Genomic DNA, 12,204 nt, shown 5'->3' on the forward strand with positions numbered 1-12,204 from the left:
ATAGTTGGATTATATTATTCGCTATCTCACACGCTGTAGTCTGTACGCTGATGCCTGGTCTATACCATAGTCCGTCTACGAAGATGTTGTTTAATTTTCATTGTGTAAACGTCACTGCACATCAAGTACTGTCAATTGTCATAAATTGCATAATATATTATTGTGATTCTGTATTTAGCGATTGCTCTTGCTCTTGTCATCCCTCGTGTTTGAAAGAAGATCATTTTATAAACATTTTTCTTATTTAACAATTCAAATAATTGTGCAGTTACTCTTTGCGATGTTGTGATTATTTAAATTTTTTGAATTAAAGATTATACAATGGGGCTTCATGATATTGGTCTACCGCAAGACAGACTTCCACATTGTTGGTCGGATGATGTGCGAATGAATGCTTTATTTGCGCCATTCCGTTTGAAGTCTGTGAATCCTGAATCATGGGAGATGAAAATGAAATTCTGGTCTGACATAGTTCAACAATGGTGTAAATATAAAAAGGATCCTATTATATCTGCGTCAGATATGAAATGCGCGTTTCAGCGCAAAGGTCGTACACCTGCATGCATCGACATTGTTATTGAAGAAATGTTTCGGTAAGTTAACATACGACCCCTTGCCTATTTTAGCCTCAGTATACGTATTGTACTAATTGTATTATCATGTTTTAGAAACAACGTTTTTAAACAACATTGTACAGATATACTAAGTTAATTTACCCATACATATAATGTATACATACAGTGCTATGCTTATTTTGTAGCATTTCCATAAAAACTACAATGATTAAAAAAGTTTTTATAATCAATAATATGTAAATTAGACATTTTTAACTATCTAAATGTAGTATTAGACTTTTCTTTAAAATTAATTTTTATTTGAATTTTAACATTTAATCTTTAAGTTTAATACCAATCCTTCCTTTTGATAAAAACTAAAAAAACTATAAACACAGAATAAGTAATAAAATATCAAGAAGTTATCAAATAACATTAAATAAATAAATGAATTAATTTCACAAATGCAAACAGAATATAGGGACAGCTCTTGACAAATCATCTCTGTATTTGCATAATAAGTTGTATTAATTTTATTATCTTAATGAAATTCTAAAGTTGATACAATATTATATGACTGTTAGATGGAACAATGTTTGGGTCAGCTAATACTACTACAAATTTAACCACTTCCTTAAATAAGAGCTCTATTTTTATGCTTTTTATGTGTCTTTCCTATTACCACCTACTTTAGTTGTTTATATGGCAGCCATCCTTAAATACAAACACTAATAATATATTTTAATTATAGTAATGGAGACCTCTGTCCACTCTCAAAGTATCCCCAAATACTTCACAATGGTGCGGAAGGATGGATGTGGTGGGGAGCTAAGCTTGCCTTCAAACCAGCTGCATTAGCATTAACTGCTGTGTCATCACTGCTACCAGCCAGACAGTCTATTGACAATGATGGATTACCTAAGAGTAATATTGATGCCACACAGAGATTTGTTCTTGAAAGTGCTGTTAAGGTATTTATAAATTATGATGTTTATATAATATTGTAGCAATAAAATGCATTTATTAAAGAACAAAATACATGATCTCTATTATATTTATAATTTACTGATGTTAAATTTATACTATTCTAAGGGTCTGTTTCACAATGTCTAGATAAGTTCCAAATAAGCTATTATATTGGTAGGATAAACAGTATTTTTGCGTTTCAAGACTGTCAGATAGCACTATTCATCATGAAATGCAAAGTATCTTATTCGGAACTTTTATCTTTCGAATAATATATGTGTTGCATAGCTATTTGGCACTTTATCCATACATTGTGAAACAGGCCCTAAATATTACTTTTTGGACATAATATTGTAACTGTGACATATGATAATTGTTAAAAGGCTGACAGCATGCTTGCAAACCTTCTGGAATTGTGAAAGTTCGGCAACACCTCTGCCATCTGCCAGTTTGTCTCTTGTAAAAAAAAAAAGTTATTTTAGACTCTTAAATGTATATAACTCATATAAATATTTTTATTTTCTAGAAGCTGGCTACAGAATTGCTTAATTCATATCCTCCCGGTGTGGAAAGAATAGGCACCATTGAACATCATATGAAGAACACTGGCAACACCAACAGGGAGACGTTTGAACTGCTCCTTGGTTATTTGGTTTCTCAAGGAGCTGCTGTTAAACAGGGAGATGTGGTTAAACTAGGTAATTATTCCCAACCAACTCTCATTGTGGTTTTAATCTAACAGTTGCTCATCGCTGGTTAGTTAGCATCACATTATATTTGAAATCAGTCCACATATGATTCCTATCATATATTGTATCTAATATTTCAATGACGATTAAATTCCTATTTAATTGTCATTGAAATATTTAAAGTGTCGAAGTATTCTTTGATAATAAAACAGGTGGCATTTTAATTTACTATATTTTAATATTTAATAAATTCTCTTTAAGATAGTTTAGTTTTCAAAATAGAATTTCTATAAGGTCTTTTGCACTTCTCACTCTCTCAGTCGGTCTCAATCGCTTTCTCCCTTTTCTTCGTTCTTAGACAAAAAACGCTACTCATATTCGTGACATTACGTAAAAAATCTACCCTCATGTGCCTAAAGAAGATACACTTCAAAAATGTTTAAAAGTTCATAGCTTTTCAAGCTGTCACTCTCCAAAACTGTAATTTTTTATGAGTCCACGCATAGCTGTGGGGAACCTAATCTATAGTTAAGATCAGAGTCAACCCACTGGTCTAATGTGGGTAGGAGGATTTCTTCCTGTAATTATGCCCATTTATCCAAATTTAAATTTCAGCTGAGCCGAACAAAAAAGCCGCTCCTATATCTGAAATGGATGTTGCATTGGTGAAATTGATTACTGCTGAACAAAAATTGTGTGAAGATTTGAGCAGATTGTCCAAGGAAGTGCTCATGGTGGACAATGACGTCAGAGCCGCTTTGAAGCTTGGGAATAGGCCAGCTGTGAGTTATTTTTTTGCTACTACCCACATTATATTACTACTTAGTTTCATCATCGGACGTCGAGGCAGAATACAAAATTCCACCCGTATCACCTCGACATCCGCCATTCCACAACTAAGCGTTTTTCAAGGCAGTTTTTGCCGCTCACCACCACTTTGTGGAACCGGCTGCCCACTGAAGTATTTCCGAACCAATTCGACTTAGGGTTCTTCAAGAAAACAGCGTATCAATTCTTAAAAAGCCGGCCCCTGGCATTGAGAGTGTCCATGGGCATGTACTTAAGATCAGGTGAGCCTCCTGCTTGCAATTTCACTTCTTGCCCTTCAACAAAGGACGATGAAAGTGATACTGTTGGAATAGGATATTTGATTATCATCAGAGAATGCCCCATGGAAGTACGCAATCAGATTCCTTTATCCCTTCAAACAACCTCATATAGAACCATGCTGGTTGTTTCCTGAAAGAACAGCAGATAATTAGAGTTTCATCATCATCTCTTGCACAGGCGTGTCTTCCAGGCTATATCCCACTTAACATTAGGTTAAACTGTCCAATACTGTACTAAAAATAAGAACTAGAACAAGACCTAAAGAGGTTATAGTGCCACTGATTTATTTATAACACAGCTGTATTACACCATAAAATTAACATTCACCTAAGTGGCGTTATATAAAGGTTATATTATTTAAGGCGAAGAATCATCTCCGGAGGAAACACATAGCTCAACAAAGGGTGGACAAGTGCGAATCTGCGTTGCACAATGTCAGGCAACTGCTGGAACAGGCGAAGGACGTCGATGTCAATGCATCTGTTGTTGACACGTATAGGTAAGTTATATTTATACATACATTGAAAACTTAATTTTATTTTTTTGAAAGTCTTGTATTAAAAATAATAAGTTATGAGTACAATACATCGTTACAATGTCTTCTTGGAGAGCAATAGTCAGTTTTTTTTACACTCTGTCAAAGGGGTTGCGAGTGCGTTGCCGGCATTTTGAGGATAAAGTTATAAAGATTTGGAGAAATTTTATTAGTTTAGAAACAAACACTGATACTGATACCTTATCAATAGTTCATAAAAACTCACAAAATTATAAATTGAGGTCGTAAGTATTAACAAATATAATTAAAAACAGGTATTAAATAAAAATAAAAATGCGTAAAACAAAGCAATGATTACCAAAAATGTGACGATTGGACAAGTAAAAATATTTTGGATTTTTCAATTTTATTAAACTAAAATGATGTATTTCGAACATCAACCAATAGAGGGCGTTATATGCAGTTCCTTTTAACGCTAGTTATTTATTTCAAAAAACAAAATTAAACTAAAAAGATAATGTCATGGATGCATGAATGGCGATTGCAATACAAAATAATACAAGAATTACAAAAGTCATGGTTGAGCAGGATATGGTGTCAAAAGATGTTAATGGTTCGTATAGTAATTTAAATAGTTTTTAAAATTGCGCCATCTATCTGTAACATAACGTAACATATATTAGCGCCATCTATTTTAAACTGTTGTATTTTTATATTTCAGGACCAGTGCCAAAGCAATGAAGAGTACGATGAAGGAGGGTGGACTCGAAGAGGATTTAGTCCACGATACTATGGATGATTTGAAAGAGGTATTTTTCACTGCTACTATCATTTCCAGAATGTGCTTAGGACATATATGTACGACTCATCACTTAGCAAGGATTCTTATTATTGACAGTAATATTTGTGAGGGTGGGAAGATATTGGTGACCTCAACCATATTTTTCTTTTCTTGTTCCCAATATGACCACACCTTTCTGAGTTCCTTACAATTACCACATGTTCCGTTTCCGACTAAATTCTCTTGCCTTTTGCTCTATTCTTTATTGTATTATAATTTTCTTTCATCATCAATAATAATATTAAGATTTCATATTTATGTAAATATTATGATTTATGTGTTTAACTAGCTTATACCTTTGTTTACTTTTTTCGTGTTTAGTTTTCCTAACTTTTACAGGAACATATTTATTTTTAGTGGGAATCCTCGTAAAAGTATTTAAGCATAGACAATGAGTGGGTAATATGTGTAAAAAAGTTTTTACTGTTGTTGTTAACCATTTAATAAAGAAATTTTAGAAGCAAAAAATTTCTCAAGAGAAATGATCAGATTTAAGGCCTGTATAAAAGCGAAAGGACACCGTTTCGAATATTTTCTTTTTGACTAAGGGTCACTTAATTGACCTTACGCTAGGCTTCGCCTGAAACTGTTTCGCAGACTGTGGCCGATTCGCATGCCCTGCCTATATGCACACAATTTTTTAAATTTTACTAAAATAGGTCGAGCCATTTTGGAGGAGTTTAATTATAAATACTTTGACACGAGAATTTAAAATTAATATGTTATATTATATATATATTATATTTGTAATATCTAAAATTCTCGTGTATATAATATAGGTTACATAACTATAATTGTAACATTATTAATAACAGGTCATGGACGCATACAACGAAGTGGGGAGAGCCTTGGGTGGCACCATCGACGATGAAGACTTGAATGAGCTGGAGGAGGAGTTGAACGAACTGCTCTCTGGACCTGGAGGAGGAAGCGGTGGTACTCCCGAGAAGGAAAAAGGTGTGGTAGACATTTTTGTATATAAAATTTTTCAGTCTGATGATTTAAAAATCCACCAATTGCTTTCAATCCGTTCAAACTTAAGTAAGATTCAAAATTCATTGAATTCGGTTCAGTGGTTTTTGAGATTTGGTAATTAATTACTGTTAGGTGATGTAATTATTTTATGAATGATAAAGATGTAACAGACATATCTCTGTGGCCTAATTAAATCGTTAGATATAATATTTAGTCATTTAAGTATCACAATTCCTATAACAGTATATATGCTAATTAATTAATTACTTATCTAAAGTTTAATTAATTTCCCAGACGTTTCTCCGGAGGTCAAACTCCCGTCCCCGCCGTCGGTCAAGCCGAAGCGGTCGTCGGAGAGGGATTTCGTGTTCGATGGCGAAGAGCAGATGCTGGCCGACCTGAACCAGTTGGGCTTCGACGACACTCCGCGAAAGGACAGAGTGGCCGTGGCTGGAGGTGAGACAGCTTACAGCTTCACACAGATAAATAATAATAATAATTCTTAGTCAAGATTTTGACAGATGATTTCGTTAATTAATGTATTAATTTGACAGCTGACAGTTGACAGATGATTTCATTGATAAATGTATTAATTTGACAGCTAACAGTTGACAGATGATTTCATTGATAAATGTATTAATTTGACAGCTAACAGTTGACAGATGATTTCATTGATAAATGTATTAATTTGACAGCTAACAGTTGACAGATGATTTCATTGATAAATGTAATAAGATATCACTTAACGTCAGGTGAGCCTGACAGTTCTTACTCTCTTTGTTTATAAAAATAACAATAACACTAATATATGATAAATAAATAAATTGTACTGGAACAAACTGGGGTTTGGGACATTCTGAATTCCGGAATAATAAGTTTAAAATCTAATATTTTCAGTAACACACAGTCCTAAAAGGAAGAGTAAAGACTCAAAGTGGTCGCAAGAAAAAGGGAACTGGAGTGGAAACCTGGAGTCTAATCTTCAAGATTTAAGTCAGGAGTATGCGGAACTGCGCTTGGATGAAAGACTGCATCCAGGTATATACTTGATATGAAGGTGATGAGAATAACCCAAGACCTCTTTTTCTAATTTTTGGCAGTTGACAGTTGACATTAGATGGACAGTTAATGGTTAGGGATAAAAAATGCCTCTTGCTCGTAAATGTATGTATCTTCACAAATTTCCTGCAAACTAAGTGATATCTAAATAATTCTTGATTTATATTACATATATTTTTGTTTGAGCAGTGTTGGCCTAGTGCCTTCAGCGTTGGACTCTCATTCCTTAGGTCGAGGTCGGGTTCGATTCCCGGCTGTGCACCAATGGACTTTCACTTTTAATGGTGAAGGAAAACATCGTGAGGAAACCGACATGTCTTAGACCCAAAAAGTTGTCAGGCACTGGTGGCGTATCACCTACTTGCCTATTAGATTTGATTCATGAAACAAAATTAAAAATCTGAGACCAAAGTCTTAAGAGTTTTAGTTATATTTCAAATGTTAATGTTATGTTTTTCTGTTAATTATTTATGCACTTGTACCCTCAGTAAGTAAATAACTTATGTGACCTGTTCATATGAATGGTTTATATATAAATATATGCCACCTAGTTGTAATGAACAGATTTAAAGTGAATTTATTTTTTAGGTCAAGAGCTCAAAGTCGACTATACGCAGTCCCCTCGTCACTTCGCTTCCGATTTCCAAGTGCGCGACCACAAAAGTGAGTCCGGTGTGTGGCTCTTCAACAGCGAGGACTCGCGGAGGGCGGATCTCGCCACCAGCACCAAATATTCTCGGTGGGCATTTGCATTATTATTATTAAACAAGACATTCACCTCCATCATCTTCCCTTATCCTATTAAAAATACTAAGGGGCCGTTCAAGTTACGTAAACAGATTTATTGCAATCTATCTCTCTCTCTATCTCCCCCCGCCCCATTTCAGTAAGAGTAAGCATCTCGATTTCAAGCATAGACAGTGTGTGTATTAATAGTATATACACACAAAAATATGTAAATACGGTTGATTATCACCAAAAAAAAGAGGAAAATGAAAGAATGTGGGGGGGGGGTATTCCCTTTATATTTATTTATTTATTGACATAAATACATTTATTATCCTTTCAGACATGTATGTTCTTCTGTTCATGTTCTTATTTTCTACCTTTGTTTATTCATTGGTTTTATTCATTATGACACACTTATAAATTATGTAAGGGATGCTGTAGACAAGTAATAATTATTAATAACAAGACTAGTTATTAAATCTTACATTTAGAAAATAATATAAAAGTAAGTATAATAAAATAAAATAGTATTATGTAAGGTGTAGGCATTATATAAATACATTTAGATAATGCTTACGCCTTACATAATACTTTGAACGACCCCTAAGTGCCTATTTCATATCTAACCCTCTGTTTTGGTAGTAATTTTTCTTTCTCTTTTTACTTGTTGAGCAAGAAAAAGATTACTAGTATTTTTATTTTATTTATGTTTACATAATAGTATTATGTATGATGTGGTACACTTCAAATAAATAAATGATCATATTTTATCAATCAAATAGGCAAGGTTGTCAGCCTCCTGTGCCTGACACACTCCGTTTTCCTTCACCGTTCCAGTGAATTTCAAATGTGCACATAAAATACATTTACAGAGAGGTATCACTTATTCCTCATCATGAAACCTCTAGGCGTCCCTCATCAAGAAGACAGAGGCTGTAGGCGGATAGTCCATTGGTGCACAGCCGGGGTCGCAGGCGTCAGCTAGTATTTGAAAAATACTTTTTGAAATTTCAGAGCATCCAGCCCTGGCAAGTCGGAGAGTTCCTTCCTGATGGCCGTCGGTGGGGAAAGGAGACCTGCGTCCCCCTCCCCGGATTCCTCTGATAGCCCCCCACCTCCGAAGGAAAGTCCTGACGAGATGCAAGATCTGCAGAAGCGGCTGAATAATTTAAGGGGTTTTTAATTTTATATTCTGTTTATCATCCCCGTTGCTATGGAGACCACGGAATAGGTGACATGTAGGCACTGCAAGCGTGCCGCAAGTAAGAGGCATTTTGCAAAATGGCGTCGCACCAGGGCTATGACCTTGGGCTGGTGGGTTTGTTTGCAACCTGATATAGGGTGGCAAGGGTTCAAGTCCTTGGAGATAACTCCCAGCTGACCTCGAGGAGCCCCAGGAACCGTGGTCACTTTCCTTGGCTAACATCTGGAGGCCTGGACAGTCACGGCGCGATGTTCTGGTGTTGGGGATGCTGAAAGGCATCCTCTCGATCGAACTTCCCCTTCGTGAGAGCCGTATGATGATGTCGAGACTCCCAAGTTTCGCTACGATGGTATTCCTCACGAAGCGTGGGGCTCCTACTGCAGGCTGTAAGGTGTTGGTTGGTTTCCTTGGAAGAACCAGTTGGCTCTCCCGACGCACCTGGAGTGGTGCTTGTAGAGTCGAAGGTCTATGAAACCCCTGAGCGAAGGAAATAGCCTGATTCTTGTCCGGAGAATCTGTCTAATAACTGGTTTCAAGAGGTTGTATATACTCGGTGGGAAATACTTCGCTATATTTTAAGGTGTGACGTCATCGCTACGGTTGTCTATATATTTGTCTATTCCGTTGTCTATACCTTTGTTTTTTTTTTTTACTAAATCTGACCATTTTTATAATAATTTTTGACACATGTGTATATGTACATAACTTAATTTCGCTATAAAACTTAGTGCGTGCACAAAATGTAATTTTAGAAATGCGAAAATTTTGAAAAAAAAAATAAAAAAAATCGTTAATATTAAGGTAGTTACAATCTTAATGGATACTCACAGTCGTTCATTAATAATTGTAGTTACTAATAATGCATTATTGACATTATTATTGAACGACTGTGCGAGGCAAATATAATTAATAGGCCTGTAATAGTTAATTATTAATTAGGTATTCGACGCTTATAGAATGTTAGTTAAATAGGTAACTAGAATGTCTTAGTAATAATAATATAAACAGATTAAAACGGTTTCAAGTATTGCTTTATCGTGTCAATGTCACCTGTATAATCTGAGTTAATATACATTACCATAAGGGATGGTGAATTACTTTCAATGTGCATGGTCACTATAAAACGCATGGTCAATGAAAGTCATGAGTAATTTTAAAATACGAGTACGTGAGTTTTTTAAATTATTTACGGCTGCACTTTACATTTAAAATGCTTGAGAAAAACGTTTTAATCAGTTTATAAACTAATGTAATTGCATCTTATTCATCTAATGTTTATATAATTATCTGCGGCTGATCCGTTTACGATGAATTTCGTTAAGGATGTGTAATCATTTTAGGTATAATTTGTATAAAAATGTAAATAACAAAAAAAGTGATGTAAGTGCCTCTGAACACGCCAAATTTGACAGCTGCTTATATTTGCCAATTTAAGTAGCTCTTAATTTTGAGGTAAAGTATTTTTTAAAGCTTATTTGTGATACATTTAAGGTAGATTTAAACTCCTTGTAGTTAATTGGCTCTAAAAGTCCTAGGTTTGGTTACTAGAAGGTTTAAAATCATGAAACAGGTACATCTTTTAGTGGTTACGGTACTCTAATAATTAAACTGAAGGTCGCATCCAATATATGTACCATATTATGCTTAATTTTACGAGCATGCATGGTCATGTTGGGCCGTGCATGGTCACATTTTTAATTTAAATTTTGCACCGTAAATATCAAATAGGTATCGTAATAGAAACGTAACGTTATTTTTGTATGTGTTAAGCTTCAGAAGTACTCGTCGTATATGGTACTAAAAAAATACTACCTTACTATATAAATTGTATGAAAAGTTGGAGTTGACAAAATCTGCTTTTGGCTTCAATTTTCTTGCCTGTTCGAACCTAGGACTTTGGGGTTTATCCATTACAGCATGATACACCGCTGGCTGGCTCCAAGTGAATATTGGCCTGCGTTGATCTGTTTACAAGTAGTTCTTGGTACGCTAGAACAGTTTACTTATCGGCGGCAAGTTATGCAATATAAATTTATTTGTGCCAATATCTATTATAATTGTTACTTATAAATATATTTTAACTAGTCATTTTTTTATTTGACACGAAATACTGAAATATTCCACGCTTTTTGTATTATATAAGCATTAAAAAGGCGGGAAACATTTGAACATTAACCAAAATGACAGTTGACACTTTAGTTTTTGAATTTATTTTTTATAATAATACAACATGGCGGCTGGTATAAAAAGAAACTTTGACAATTGTCAATGTTAGGCGGTCTATGTAGCAGTGATGCCAACTTGGCGGTTTTCCCAAATAAGGAATACAATTTTTTAAAATTAAATGTATGATTATGTATTATTATTTATATTTACTTAACAAAGATAAATCTAAATATTAGAAACTCCAAGCGTTGCTATAACTGAAATATCAAAAAGATAATCCAAGCACGAAATTTTGTAGTATTTTAATATTAGCATATATTTTAATAGTAGCATTTTTAAGGTACGTTTAATATAACCTCTGAAACCAAGTGACACTGTCCCTAAGGAGAAATTTTGTAGGAGTTGGCATCACTGCTATGAAGCTTCGTTTAGTTCAGTGCGTTGCTTTAAGAAAACCTTTATTTTTCAAGGGAGTAATGTAATGTGCAGGAATCGCCAAGTTACCTGGCTTAAATATTATAAATTAATTATTAATTTAATTAATTCCGAACAAATCACGGATTCTTCAAAAAGTTATGTTTCTACTACTTTTACAGTTCGTCGTTCCACAGCTGAGCGCTTTTAACTATGTAGAGCCAGCTGCCCAATAAATTTCTCAATCAATTCGACTAAAGGTTCTTTAAGAAATGAGATTACTAATCTCACTCGCGAGCCTTCTGGCATTGAGTGTCCATGGGCGATATTATCAGGCGAGCCCCCTGTCTGGCCCCGGTTCTATAAAAAAATATATTTTAAATGTATCGGTTAATAACAACCACATCAAGATGATCCTTTTGAAATCTGGGATTTAGTTATTTAGGGAACATGTTTTCATTGAATTCGGGTGGGATTTTGAAGTTTTTGGAGGTCTCTCTAATATAGTTGACAAATGTTTTTTTAGACGATTTTATTTGGATATATCTTTTGTACATTAAAACTATATGGGTGTTATGATTTTCTCATGGAAAGGCCATGGACCCGTTTGACAGCCGCTACCAAAATTATTGATTATATATATTGTATAGTATTTGTAAATATATTTGTATTTTTTTGTATAATATACGAGAAACGAAATGTTTTTTTTTTTAAAAACCTTGTACCACAAAGGTCGGTTCGCTGGCACAATTCACAATTTGCCCGGGCCCAAACGGGCACTTAAAACATTAACAAAATTAATAAAATTCATCTCATAATGCAAGTTACCTATAAAGACCCGAATTTAGTTCGGGGCGGTTGTTGTATGGAGATGTTTAAATAAAACTCTTTGTTTGATGCTGGGTAAGAACTGACTTTAATATTGAAAAAAAATGAGCTCATAACTAATACAAAATAGTTTACATTTGTCTTTGTTTACATTTTTAATTAGTATTTAAACT

The 12,204-nt window shown here is 34.3% G+C and overlaps 1 protein-coding gene across 1 annotated transcript; it reads left to right on the plus strand.

Annotated features, from left to right (window-relative positions):
- The first annotated feature begins 165 nt into the window (after positions 1–165).
- On the plus strand, positions 166–11,902 carry LOC111003783 (charged multivesicular body protein 7). Its single transcript, XM_045633854.1, has 11 exons — positions 166–593; positions 1,306–1,525; positions 2,047–2,218; positions 2,825–2,991; positions 3,682–3,818; positions 4,537–4,624; positions 5,472–5,613; positions 5,926–6,087; positions 6,529–6,669; positions 7,279–7,429; positions 8,434–11,902. Exons 1-11 carry the CDS (start codon positions 322–324, stop codon positions 8,600–8,602), a joined length of 1,821 nt encoding a protein of 606 aa, XP_045489810.1. The 5' UTR covers positions 166–321; the 3' UTR covers positions 8,603–11,902.
- The last annotated feature ends 302 nt before the right edge of the window (positions 11,903–12,204 follow it).

This window comes from Pieris rapae, chromosome 24, assembly GCF_905147795.1.
Source record: "Pieris rapae chromosome 24, ilPieRapa1.1, whole genome shotgun sequence".
NCBI classification, from domain to species: domain Eukaryota; kingdom Metazoa; phylum Arthropoda; class Insecta; order Lepidoptera; family Pieridae; genus Pieris; species Pieris rapae.